Below are 14,732 nucleotides of genomic sequence, written 5' to 3'. Positions count from 1 at the left end.
TAAAATTTCATCAACAAAAAAAGCCCATTAATATTTAAGATTTGGAGTTCATGCATGTGAAATTACCTAAGTACCCTCACAAGATCCTAACATATATGTTATAAGCATTAAATTGTTCAATTAAAACTCAAGATCCTGAATCATATATTTGAGATCATGAAAATAATGAAATCAAGATTGTTGAAGCTAAACATGGGGAGGGTCCTCTTCCATATCTTGAGGCGCGTTCTCACCTGGTTCGTTGTTTTCAATGGAAGCCGTCGAGCTAGAGGAAGCCCCGTTCAGATGAGGATCGGTTGGCAAACTATCGAGCTCATTCTGCAGAAAAAATAAAAAGAAAGATTAAGTTAGCAACCACAACATACATTATAAAGTATCAACATATAAGTGATCCGAGAGTTAATAAGCACCTGCACGTAGGTGATAATGTCGGTTGAAGTAACTGATTTTCCCACCTGAATTTGCGATGAAATCCATTCGTATGCTTTCGTCTGCATGATCACACAGAAACATATAACTTCACATTGTTTATAATTTGTGATTATATTTTTGTGAGTCTAAAACTTCATGATCTAATTACATGAAACAGCCTCTGGTCTATGTTCATCCCTCTTTTACACATCATGTATGCCACCTGAATAAAGCCATAAATGTTTTGCTACTTACATCACTTCTCTAATATTGGCAAGAAGTAGAAGTATCAGGGTATTAATTGTCATTAGTCAAATGTCAATTATCTTCTTCTATATGTAGATGATATCATAATTACGATTTCTTGGTTCTCTTATGGTCTTATCTCTACCATTAGTACTCGCATGTCCTCATGCAACACGTGTAACACTCTTGTGGACATCGAACCAAAATTTGACCCAATGGCTCTCGTGTATCATCCTACTTTATATTGTAACCTTGTTGACACGCTACCATACTTGACGTTTCCACATCCTGATATTGCCTACGTTGTTCAACAAGTTTGTAATTTCATGCACAATTTGAACCTCGTTTTCATGGCTTGAAGTGTATTCTCCGGCCATTTTTCTTCCCGGTCAACTAGTTGCATGTACTAATGTGGGTTGGGTCGGTTTCCACATACTCGTTAATCCACCCCTAGATATTATGCATTTTACGGTTATTATGATAATCTTGTTCAATGACCCTCAAAACGCCAACATGTTGTGTCGGTGTTAAAGTTGAATATAGGGGGTTGCCAATGTTATTGATGAATCAACATGGATTCACAATCTTCTTGGATTACATTTTCTTTTCTTGAAAGCAAATGTGCTTTAAAATCTAAGTGCAGATTTACTGTTAAGTTATTAGTGAATCAATACACAATCTTCTTCTTGAATTACATTTTCTTCTCTTGAGAGGTAATGTGGTTTATTGTGAAAATCTAACCGCATATTACTTGTTAAGTAATCCACTATAGCACCAATGTACCAAACATATTAGAAATGTCCAAGTGCTACGGACACCACCGTTAACTAGGTTTACCTCATTGTTAGATAAAGATCCAAAGTTAAAACTTAAGTATATTTATCAATCCATTTTGTTTATAGTGTAGGTTAATACACAAGCTTAACCTAATTACTACACAAGGTTAACCTAATTATATAATGCGCTCGACCCTTTAGCGCTTTTTATGTAACCTTGTACCGATCATGTAACATCGTATCCTCAATCCCGTAATACATAATACCTTAACGGGTTTTACCTAGTTTCATATAGAAGTCTTCAAAAGATATGGAAAGAATGTAATCTTAGAATACCACAATGATGACATTATTCCTTTAAGCCATTACTCTTTGTTCTTCATATTTTCTTTCTTAGGGACCACAATCAATTATATGCTTATTTGAACATCAAAAGAATGGAAATCCGAAATCCAAAAGAGGCATTTCCCATGTTTAGATAAAATTATAAGATCATCTACAATCGGCAGTCTTAAAAAAATTCACAAACCGCAACCCTACTCCATGGACCTCCCTCTCTCTATCGTGAATCATTCGTGCCCACAAATCCCCCCCCCCCCCCCCCCCCTCCTCCACTTTGAAGGGTCCAACTATCTAAAGTTCATGTTTAAGATAGTCCATACACAATTAAAAAAGGTCAACTTTGGACCACTTTTCACATCCAAAATTAACATTAGCATATCAAATTCCCAAAATTAAAATTATATATCAGAAAAACATTAAGATATGCAACTAACTTTTTTTAGCATATCAAATTCCCAAAATAAAAGGTCAACATGAACAAATAAATGAATATTAGTCAAACATTAGTTTTATCAGATTTCAAGTTTGGAAAGTACCACTTTTGACTAAAAAAGTCAAACATGAACTAAACTTTCAACATTCAACCATACACGATGCAACCTGCAACCGGCCGGACGGATGGGGAACCGGAGGTTGGGCCGGCCCGGGTCATGGTATCGGACCGGAATTACAAGGATCCGGAGGTTGAACCGGCGACCCGGCGGCTGGACCGGTTTTTAAAGGGGTTGGACCGATTTTTAAAGGGCTCGTACTGGTTTTTAAAGTGGTTGGGCCGGTTTTTTTTTTATATATTTTTCAGATTTAACCCTATGAATTTTATAATATTTACGACACCTCCCGGTTCTTACCAGCCATAACGGTTGAACCAGTGAACCGGTAAGGAGACCGATTCGACATTGGTCCGGTTCTAAAAACATTAAACCCGATAACACACCAAACACACAATCAATCCCAAACGTCAAAATCAATGCATGCTAACCCGAATATCCCCAAACGGGTCAGCTAAACCACATCAAATTAAACAAATATAAATGAAACAATATAAAATTCAAACAACAACAATAAAAACTGAAGTTAGGGTTCATCGATTCTCACAAGGGAATGTCTTCGACCAGCATCAAAAGAAATGGGTCGCAAATTCAGGGATTCTTGATAAAGTTTAGCAACATCAGTAGCCACTTGTTGCAAATCGAGACCAATATCGGGTTTAGTTGTAACGGGGGTCTCGATTTTCCTCCTTTGCGCCATTGAATTTAGAGGACTCTAGCTTGAAATCGATCGCCATTTTGCTTGTGAATTGGGTTTATTAGAAGGAATTTGGATTCATGAAATAAGATAGTGGATTTTGGTAATCTCATATACGTAATTTGGAATTTGAAAATGGAACTTTTTTTTTCCTTTTTGTTTTTTGAAAGTCAAATTGGTTTTTTAGTCAACGTAGAAAGTCAAACCCCTTTTTATCTTGAGTTGTTTTTTTTTTAATTTAAAAAATTGATCAATAACTAAAAAAATTTAGGGAAAAAATGATATGAGGGGTGATGTATATATTTATCGGAACCTAGACTTCGGGCAACTTCGGTATAAAACTAATTTTAAGTATATAATTGTGAAAATAATTTTACGTAGTTGTATGGAGTGTTTACATGTAACGTAAGAGAGAGAGTGAGCGAAGTATATTGTTACATAACCATCTTATAAGTCACTATTAAAGCATTGTGTACATGTGTTCATACGTTTCTTATAGTTTTCTACTTAAAATGAGTATGTATTGAATATTTATCTCTAAATAATTTCTAATCGACTAGAAACAAAGTAATTATACATGCAAATAATGGAAGTGGTGGTAGAAATTTGGAATCGGATTAGTAAGTAGTACCGACTAAGACAAATATAGGGCTGTAAACGAACCGAACGTTCAGCGAACAGTTCGTGAACCGTTCGGCGGGAAGTTCGTTTATGTTCGTTCGATAAGCTTAACGAACGAACACGAACAAAAAATTTCGTTCGATAAGCTTAATGAACGAACACGAACAAAGGCCTCGTTCGTTCGACTGCGTTCGTGAACGTTCGGTAATAGTTCGTTTATGTTCGTTCGTGTTCATTCGTTTATGTTCGTTCGTGTTCGGTTTTTTATGTTTATTTTTCTAAAAGTTTTTAACTTTTAATGTTTTATTAATTTTTTACTTTCCCCCATATGTATTTCCCTCTCTCTGGCCCTCTCCCTCTTTAATATCACGCTCCTTCATTCAGCCTATCTCCAATCGATTGAACCCAATATCATCCAAACCTTCAATCTTTAAATGGTACAATGTTTAAGATTAACGGTGCTTTTTTTAATTTTCAAAATTAAAGTTCATTTGTGTTCGTTTGCATTCGTGGTTAGTGTTCTCAAAATTAAAGTTCATTTGTGTTCGTTTGCGTTCGTGGTTAGTGTTCACGAACTGTTCGCGAACAACCAAAATTCCTTAACGAACGAACACGAACACAAACTTCTGTTCGTCATGTGTTCGCGAACAGTTCACGAACATCCAAATTTCCTTAACAAACGAACACGAACATAGCCTTGTTCGTGTTCGTTCGGTTCGTTTACAGCCCTAGACAAATATTAAAGAATTCGATCGTGTTATAAGTTGTTATACAATACTCCTAAAATCTAAGCTTAAAATTTGTGAACTTTCTATCTTAGGGTGATATCATAGTTTTCAAAGTTTATCATACATCACTTATTGGTTTAAATAACTTTTAATTTAAAAGTGTCATAACTAATCTTCCATTTTTTAACATGCTACTTAATTTGCAAATCAATTTCAAAACACACTTAATAGCTCTACCTTTCCTTCTAAATTTTGGATAATCTTATGTTAAACATGAAAGATGATTGCTTTATTCGCATATAAGCTATTTTCAGATAAGTCTAATATAAGACCAAAGCCTATAGGTCAGAGCATCTTAAAACATAATACATTTGTATGTTCGTAAGAACACCTTTCTCCATATTGAGTAAGGGCAAAATGCTATGGTGTACCCTTTGTGAAACACGTATATTACATGCAAACATCGTCAAGCATTCATCATCAGACTCAGTAAATCCCACCAATAGCAAAGCTAAGGTAGGGTCTGAGGAGGGTAAGATGTAGACAGCCTTACCTCTATCCCGTAGAAATAGAGAGGTTGCTTCCAGTGAGACCCCTAGCTCGAAAACATCCGTAGTATGATATTTCCCAACCTAACCTTACCTTATCTTGTGTTACTTTCAGGCTATCTGGCATAACATGGCCTCACCCCCGACCTTGCCTTACCTTGTATTACCCCACCTTAGATTACCTTGATCACATGGTCCTTGGCCTTGTCTTGATAGACCATGTAGTTCAGAGAAAAACTAGACCTCAAAGTGGATTTTGTTCAAGCCCTAGTGGGTTTAGTGTCAAAACTCAAGAAAACGTAATGTTACAACTGAATCAATTGACATTAGCTAAGCCATAAAGGTTTATATGCTTACATATTTGGCATCTATAAATAGGGCTGACAATAGGTAACCTGTATAAGACACGATTAGACACATTTACCTAAAAAGTACACCATGCGATTTTTCACTTTTTTTAAACAATTAAAATTAGAAGGTTATGATCCATCCTTTCTCATGCTTAGTACTTAAATATACAACTGTGTTATAAACATTGGATATAATGTAGTTAAACAAGTCGTATTCATGTTTTGAACTTGTGTTGTCCGTATCGTCAAATACATGTTCCAACCCTATCTATAAAGAGGTACTCACCTCATACATATCATTCATCCCCTATTGAATAATAGAACACACTGCTCCTACAATGTAAATTCCTCTTGACTCGTTTATTGAGTATGATTTATCTCTCTCCGTTTATACAACCTAACTTCATGTGCCTATACTGGTGGTCCCCATATGGCAACTATCATATTTGATGACAACTAGATGTAAGACCCCGCCGCGTTGCGGCCGGGGCTTACAAATTCAGCCGACATGGGTTAGTTAATAATTAAGGGGTTGTTTGTTTACCTCTTAATGAGGGTCTGAATGGTTCAGACAGACCTCTTACTGGTTCAACACTTAATGATTCATGCTGTTTGTTTCCTGAGTAAATGTGTGAATATTTCAGACATTTGCATCTGAATGGTTCAGACATTTGCATCTGAATGATAAATTATTATACTAAGTCTCAATGGTTAAGACCTCTAAGCTGAATTGGTCAGACGTTTGTCTCTGAACGGTTAAGCATTATACTGTCTCTTAATAGTTCAGACCTCATATTGCTTAAACATTTAATAGTTCAGACCTCTCTTACTGATTCAACACTTAACCATTCAAAAGTTACCAAACAACCCCTAAACATTATACATGAGCTCCATGTCACGGCCGGTGTATTCGGTACCGGTATCCACTTTTCTTGTTTTTCAGTACCGGTACCGAACGGGTACCGTGCTCATCCCTACCTAACAATGTTACCAATAATAGTATATAAATAAATACTATTGTACATGGTTTTATCATAAAGCAATGCCCAACTTTATAAGCTAAAAATACAAGTTTTAATGTCTAACAATGTTACAAACTAAGAGTATATAAATTTTGAACAACTTCATTTAGAAAAAAAAAAAAAAAAAACACTAGAACACATGTACAACTCATATATACACAAACTTGTTGCAAAATAATAGTATATAAATAATTTATAATTTATAATTAGAGTTTTTTTAGATGGGGATGAAGTCATCCACAGCCCATATTGTCCAATAAGAAAATAAATGCTTCAAATATGAAAACAACATATAAAGCAGACTGTACAACAACTAAAGCACAACAAGGTTATAAATTAATAGTATATAAATTGTGTTTACTCTACCGTATTCCTTTATCTCTTACACTTGTTTATATATATATATATATATATGTCTATCATGTTATAGATTACTAACTTGAGCGGCAGAGCGTGTTTTGACACATGGCCCCGAATCACATTTTAAATGTTCTTTATATGATGCAACTCGGATTTTGTCGCAACAACAAATTACAATAATATTTGAAAGCTAACTTTGGAGGATCAAACGCTTCAACAATATTCTTATATAACTTAGAAGCCGATGTCGGTGGGGTTTTCCATTGACATTACTAGCCTCTTAACTTTAACATTTTCATTTTAGCCCCCTCTATTTCGTTAACTACTTTTTTTTCTCCTAATTTATACAATCACAAATCTCCTCCTTAAGTTTCTAACTTTTCACTGTTACCCCCGGGTTTTTAGTATTTTTTTTCCTTCTGTGTTTTTAATGTATATCACTTTTATGCATCGCTATAAATTCAAAGCGAGTAGCTGATTCGTCACCACTTAATACATTTCGTTTAATCGTATCATATATTTTATATGTTTCTTTCGTGCCCTTAAACACGTAGTATAAAAGATGTCCGCCCGCATCACCCAGCACCTTTTTTTCATCAATTAATTTAAAAAAAATTGTTTTTCATATATTTATTTTTATGGACGTATTGGCATGCGATTTTTTTTTGACGGCCAACTAAATCACTGAATAAGCATCCTGGGATGCCCTCAATCGAGCAAATGCATCCCCTCGTCCATAACGGTCAGAGTTGGATGCATACCCGAGCTACCAAGCCACCAGTTCCGGGGAAAACTCGCCCGCCTAAAGGCCTACTACGGTAAAACCGATTTGGCTCGTTTCAAACTACTGACCTCCAGAGAGGCCTAGCTCTAAACTTCATTGCCACCACCAGTGTCATTCAAAGTGATTCTAGTGGGAGTTGAACTTGGGACCTCAATGAGAGAAACCAAGTGTCTAACCACTAAACCTACTTGTCATGACATTGGTATACGAAAATTATTGAACTCAAATGAAACATTAGATAACCATCACTAGTGCTCTAGTGGTGGCCATGTGTATTTAAGTTCCACCTATGGTAGGCACAGGTGAGTTTTTCCCTCTAGGTCTCAAGTTCGAGTCTGAGTGATAGGGGTTTCTCATTGAGGGGTTTAAATTGAGGATCTATTGTGCGATGAGCTCTCTAACACGGACTCAGTTAAGACAATGTATGCTAAACCTGTCGATAGGGGTGCAAACGAGCCGAGCCGAGTCCGAGCTCCACCAGGCTCGAGCTCGAGCTCGTTTAACATATGAAAGCTCGAGCTCGGCTCGATTCAAGCTTTATTTCTAATGCTCGAGCTCGGCTCGAATGTTATTTTTCAAGCTCGAGCTCGGCTCGGGCTCGACCCGTTTAGTATTTATTAAGAGTTAATTACTGTTTTCGTCCCTGTGGTTTGTCAAAAATCACTATTTCAGTCCATTAGTTTAAAATTTGTGATTTCAGTCCCTGCTGTTTCACTTTCGTAACCATTTCAGTCCATGTGGTTTCACTTTCGTAACCATTTCAATCCATTATTCTGTTAAGTACAGGGACTGAAATGGTTACGAGGTGGACTGAAATGGTTACGAAAGTGAAACTACAGGGACTGAAATCGCAATTTTTAAACTAATGGACTGAAATAGTGATTTTTGACAAACCACAGGGACGAAAACAGTAATTAACTCATTTATTAATTAATTTTTATTAATTATAATTAATGTTATACATATAATTTAGTTATTTTTTATATTTATATAAATGGTAAATATTATTATTTAAATACAAGTTTAATATATTAATAAAAAAATATATAAAAAGCAAGCTCGTTAAGGCTCGCGAGCCGACTCGAGCTCGATAAGCGAAGCTCGGGCTCGGGCTCGTTTACTAAACGAGCTTGTTTTTAGGCTCGGGCTCGAGCTCGTTTAAGCTCGGCTCGTCGTTCGAGCTTTTTTGCACCCCTACCTACCGACATTCACGAATAATTCACACCTTAAAAAAAAAAAAATAAAAAATTAGACTAATCCGGTAGCGCACAAGGACTTTTACTAGTTGAAAGAATTTAATTATTTTACGCCAAAGCAATAAATAACAGTTACGTTTTACAAAAGTAATTTAATTAATCCACCAACAACTTCATTCCACCAGCAATGGACAAACAACAACAAAAACTACCAATCAAACCCTCATCTCCACCGCCCTAACCACTATCTCCGATGGTATTCAACACCGTGCTAGTCGCGTCGGTAGCCACCGTCTCCGCCGACGTATGGCAATCGGTAGCCTGTATCTCCGATCGAATCAGTAGCCAGGAGTTGCTAGATCTGGTGATCTGTTTTCCTCTTCAACAATTAGGTCGTTTCGTGATCTGCGTTTGGAACTTCTTCTGTGTTCCTCCTACTCCTCCTGATTCGTATTATTATTCTTACTATGATGATGATGAGTCGGATTACGATTCCGATAACAGCAGTTCTGCCGGTGTTGGTGGTGGATTTTTAGGTTACGATCGCGGTGTTCGTGATTCGTACTCTGATTCGCACTCGGATTGAGTTTTCCACGGTAATTTGGCTGTTATTTTCCTCGTTGTGTACAGTAACTCTAATTATTGGTGTTAATCATGTTTATTATATAGTTTATGATTAAGAATATTCCTAATTATTGTTGGTAATCATGTTTATTATATAGTTTATGATTGAGAGTATTCTGGTTGATTTACATCTACCAGTGAATGGATGTATATTGTTAGTTGCTGATTATGTTGATAATATATGATTGATTGATTGTTACATGTTACTCCGAAGCGCATTCAGACTAATTATTGTTGTTAATCATGTTTATTATATAGTTTATGGCTGTGAATGTTTTGGACCTTTGGTTAGTTTACATCTACGAGTGAATGGATATATATTGTTAGTTTCTGATTATGATGATAATATATGATTGATTGAATGTTAAAAAAGAAGTATCATCGGTCATGTTACTTCGATTCGCATTCAAACTGATTTCTCAACACTTATTTGACGGTAATTCGTCTTAGCTGTCTTGTCGTGTACAGGAACCATAATTATTGTTGTTAATCCTGTTTGTTATGTAGTGTATGATTGAGAATATTCTGGTTGATTTACATATACTAGTGATAATGTTGATAATATATAATTTATTGAATGTTTAAAAGGAAGGATCATCAGCTGTATTACTCGGTGTCGCATTCAGACTGTTTTTTCAACACTTATTATTGTTAATCCTGTTTATTATATAGTTTAAGCTTGTGAATATTTGGTTAAGTTACATCTACTAGTAAATGGATGTATGTTATTAGTTGCTGATTATGTTTACAGTATATGATTAATTGAATGCTAAAAAAGTAGGATAATCAGTCACATTACTCCGATTCACTTTCAGACTAATTTTTCAACACTTATATGACGGTAATTTGGCTTCTCTGTCTTGTGGTGTACGGTAACACTAATTATTGTTGTTAATCCTGTTTGTTATATAGTTTAAGCTTGTGAATATTCTGGTTAATTTACAGCTACTAGTGAGTGGATGTTGTTAGTTGCTGATTATGTTAATAATTATGATTGATTGACCATGATAACGGAAGGATTGTCGGCCATCTTACTATAATATACTCTATAGGTTCATTATTGTGGTCTGATTACTTGTTCTGATGGATGTATGATTATTTACCGGTGTAGTGTTATGTCTGTCTATCTTGATTGGATACATTTATGATGTTTATAATTTAAATTATTGATATCATAACTGGGGTTAAAACATGGTTGATTTAGTTCTTCCCTAATTTGTTGACTAGGCATTTGGAATTTAGGAATTTCATGTCTTTCTGTCATCATTGTTCAAGTGTTCTTCTGCAGATTCTATATTCAATTCATAAACAGTTATGCAGTCCTTGTAGTTGTCTTTTCCTCTCATCTGTAATCTTCAACTCAGACTCCTGATTCAAAAATTAATGTTCAATTTCTTTGTATTTTCAAGTCGGGTCCTGACATGTTCATGTTGCAGCCTTGACTCTATACATGTGCTGCAACAATGTGTGCATTTACTGCAGTTTTTTCTCTCACTGTTAAATGAACCGTCTTCTTTAGGGTCTCAATTTGTTTCTGTCCAGGACATTGTGTCATTAAGAATCATTACATATGTTACTTGTGATGATGAACAATAGGGTGTACATGAGATTATTGTACATCCAATTTTTGTGTCTTTTGATCCCTTTATTGTGTAGCCTTTTGGCTCAAAAGACCATGTCCTTAGTTTGTAATGTAGACCATATGGCAAGTATACTACAAGCTTGTTGAACAATGTGTATCGGGTGCATCTTCTAGGGATATCACTTCTTGATGTTCGTTTTCGTAGATTTATAACTTCAAACTGTATATGAAAGACGTTAGGGATCCTAAGTGTATACATAAGGGTTTCGAGTCCAGAAACAAACCCAAAAATATCTTAGAAATCATTTTAAATAAGTCAAGAAATGGCAAGGTCTTGGTAGGCTTTGTGTATCCACAATAGGACTGTAACGCAGGATAAAGGCAACATGGCGGCGCTAAGGCTAGAAATCTCCCCTACTGGTTCAAGTCACACTTAGGTTGTTGTGGCTATGATGCGGGAGTCCAAGGGCGTTAGTGCCTACAAATATTTTAATCCAGTTCATGCATGCGTGTGTATAGAAGCGTGTTCCACATATAACCAATTTTAAGTGGAGAACTGCATGAGCTTTGTTTTGCAAAGCTTGTAGTGCTCCGATGTGTTGGGATCCCAAATGCCAATGCGTGAGGCACGTTCGTCACGCATGCCGACATTTTTTTATTAAAAAAACACTAAAACATTATTTGTAGATAATATAATACTTGTTAATTAAGGATATGTATGGTGGGACTGGAACTAGTTTGGAGGGTGGATGGTTACCTGGGAAATATATAGACATAATTAAGGATATGTATGGTGGGACCGAAACTAATGTTCGTGCGCCTGTAGGGGATGCTGATGTAACAGCCCAGCGTAACCGCACCATAATATTGTTCGCTTTGTCAGCCAGCACGCCCTCAGCGCCCGCCCCTCACGGTTTTAAAACGCGTCATGATGGTGAAGGTATCAAGCCCCTTATAAGGAAGCTTTCGTTCCTCTTCACAACCAATATGAGCCCAGCGTAACCGCACCATGATATTGTCCGCTTTGGCAGCCAACACGCCCTCAACGCCTACCCCTCACGGTTTTAAAACGCGTCATAAATTTGAGAGGTGAGGTTATCATGAATTGTGAGTCCAAATGATCATACATGTATTCTTTTCGGCTTAAGGCGTCCGCGACAATGTTCACCCCTACTGGATGATATTTGATCTCACAATCATAGTCATTCACAATTCAACCCAACGTCTTTGGTGCATATTTAACCCTTTCTTATTAAATATGTGTTGAAGACTCTTGTAATCTATGAATATTGTGCATTTGGTATCGTAAAGGTAATGCCACCAAATTTTTAATGCAAATACCACCGCACCTAACTCTAGGTTATGTGTGGTATAGTTCTTCTCATAAACTTTTAATTGGCGTGATGCGTATTCAATAACCTTCTCTCATTGCATTAATACGCATCCTAACCCTTGATGTGATGTATCACAATAAACTACAAAATCTTCTGTACCATTCGGAAGTGATAGAATTGGCGTATCACAAAGTTTGTCTTTAAGCAGTTGGAAAGCTGCTTCTTGCTTTTCCCCCCAATTAAACTTCTTATCTTTTTGAGTGAGGGAAATTAGTGGTTGAGCAACCTTTGAAAAGTTCTCAATGAATCTCCAATAATAACCCGCTAATCCCAAAAATTGGCTTACTTCGGTTGGTGTCTTTGGTGCGTTCCAATTCTTAATGGCTTCTATTTTAGATGAATTGACATGTATGTCTTTCTAATTGACTACATGTTCGAGAAATTAAACTTCGCGAAGCCAGAATTCGCATTTAGAGAATTTTGCATACAGTTTCTCCTGAATAGTTCTAAGATGATATTCGTGTTCATCCTTGTTTCGTGAATATATCAATATGTCATCGATAAACCCTATCACGAATTTATCAAGGTAAGGCTTGCACACACGGTTCATTAAGTCCTCGAACAATGTTGGTGCATTTGTTAAGCCAAAAGGCATAACAAGGAACTCGTAATGACCGTAGCGAGTTCGGAATGTCGTTTTCGGAATACTTTCTTCTTGAACTCTAAGCTGATGGTATCCTGACCTTAAGTTAATCTTTGAATAAAAACTCGATCCTTGAAGTTGATCAAACAAGTAATCGATTCTCGGTATTGGGTACCGATTCTTGATCGTGAGCTTATTCAATTCTCGATAATCAATGCACATTCTGAAACTTCCATCCTTATTTTTCATGAATAAAACTGGAGCTCCACAGGGTGAGAAACTTGGTCTAATGAAACCTTTGTCCAACAACTCTTGAAGTTGGGTGAACAGCTTTTGCATTTCTGAAGGGGCTAGTCGGTAAGGAGATTTTGCTACGGGTGCAGCTCCTGGAATTAAGTCTATACGAAATTCAACTTGTCGTTGTGGTGGTACTCGACTACTCCCGGCAAGTCTTCTGGGAAAATTTCGGAAAATTCCTTCACAACAGGGATCTCCTCAAGTTTCAGCTACCTGGCCTTCTTGTCAACTACCTGTGCTAAAAAGTGATAACTCGTAGTGGCGTTTCGTTCTTCTCGCCATGAACAAGAAGCGTTTCGTTATTAAGTAGAGGAATACGAATGAATGTCTAATTTATTTGAATTTAATCTAAAATATCTTTGAACTCTAAAGATATAAAACTATAGTCTGCGTCAGTATCAAATAAAATAGATGCAAAGTGGTTGTTGATAGGAAACGTATCTGTGATCACATTTTCATGATATGATCACATATGGTCACCCTGAGGGTGAACATGTTGCATGCGTTCTCGTACCACTTAATGTGGTAGATCCAGTTGATGGTGATATTGACGCTGAAGATCACGTCATTCCTTCTGTTATTGACGATGATGACGATATCATCCCTGTTATTCATGTTGACCACATTGATGATGACCTCGGTATTGGAGAGGACTTCGACATAGCTATGTTAGAGGTAACTCAGCCCGAGATCACAGTCGTTGATATTTCATCTTCCGCTCCTACTTCCCCACATACACTATCTCCTATTCTTTCACCCGATACAGTTTTACCCCCATCTTCAGATGCATTACCGTTTCATGTTGATCCTGCTACATTCCCTACCGATCATCCATCTGAGTCTGTACCACCACTGTATTCATCAGGAGACGCACCATCACATTTCACTTTAGGTAGTATTTCTCAGCCAGTCGAGCACCTACCACCATATCCTTTTATTGGATCCTTTTCTGCTATACTGTTCCACCGACTCTCGGTTCTTATCAGGACCCGTTTACTACAGGGCCATCATACGTTTCCCACAATCATCCTATGACTGAGTATCCTCATGTTGATCCATTTTCCACTGTCGGAGATTTGCCTCATCCTCCACCACTCATGCACAGTACTGTCTCCTACCCCTTACCCTACTTTGTTGATTCACTTGTTCCGCAACTCTTGGGCATGAGCCCGTCAGACCCGTACCACCCGATTCACATGCCACTTACCACCACCAAGTACAGAGTCACATCCACCGAGATACATCTCAGAGTGCTCCATCATCATCTTCTCAGCCACCATTACCCAGATCGTCACCTCCACCACTACCGATATCTCATCCACCATCAGCTTCATCAGTACCTTCACTTCCACCACCTCTTGTTACTCTTTCATCCCATGAGGAGCGCATCCGCGCTCTTGAGAAGGAGATTGCATATATCCGTGGTGATACACGCATTTTCATCCCACCCCCACCATCAGTCTAGTTATAGTATGTTATCGTATTTTGAGGGATTTCGTATCCATACCCGTTTTTGAAGAACCGAAGACTTTTTGAATTTGATGCACGTTTCTTAAACATCTAAACTGATTTATTTCGTATGTATTGTCTATAATTAGAGGTTGTAGAGTATTTTGTTAGTTT

At 37.0% G+C, this 14,732-nt stretch overlaps 2 protein-coding genes across 2 annotated transcripts; one reads left to right on the top strand and one right to left on the bottom strand.

Annotated features, from left to right (window-relative positions):
- Nucleotides 1-28: 28 nt before the first annotated feature.
- On the bottom strand, nt 29-3,162 carry LOC110939596. The gene is made up of 3 exons (XM_022181163.2): nt 2,871-3,162; nt 411-491; nt 29-318 (listed from the first exon to the last, which is right to left on the bottom strand). Exons 1-3 carry the CDS (start codon nt 3,021-3,023, stop codon nt 187-189), a joined length of 366 nt encoding a protein of 121 aa, XP_022036855.1. The 5' UTR covers nt 3,024-3,162; the 3' UTR covers nt 29-186.
- A 5,613-nt stretch (nt 3,163-8,775) lies between these two features.
- LOC110876722 lies at nt 8,776-9,452 on the top strand. The gene has a single exon (XM_022124885.2). The coding sequence runs from the start codon at nt 8,883-8,885 to the stop codon at nt 9,213-9,215; it is 333 nt and encodes a 110-aa protein (XP_021980577.1). The 5' UTR covers nt 8,776-8,882; the 3' UTR covers nt 9,216-9,452.
- The last annotated feature ends 5,280 nt before the right edge of the window (nt 9,453-14,732 follow it).

The sequence above is a fragment of the Helianthus annuus genome, chromosome 1, assembly GCF_002127325.2.
Source record: "Helianthus annuus cultivar XRQ/B chromosome 1, HanXRQr2.0-SUNRISE, whole genome shotgun sequence".
Lineage (NCBI taxonomy): Eukaryota > Viridiplantae > Streptophyta > Magnoliopsida > Asterales > Asteraceae > Helianthus > Helianthus annuus.
Note: the sequence above shows the minus strand (reverse complement) of the source record. Positions and strands in the feature narration are given on the sequence as shown.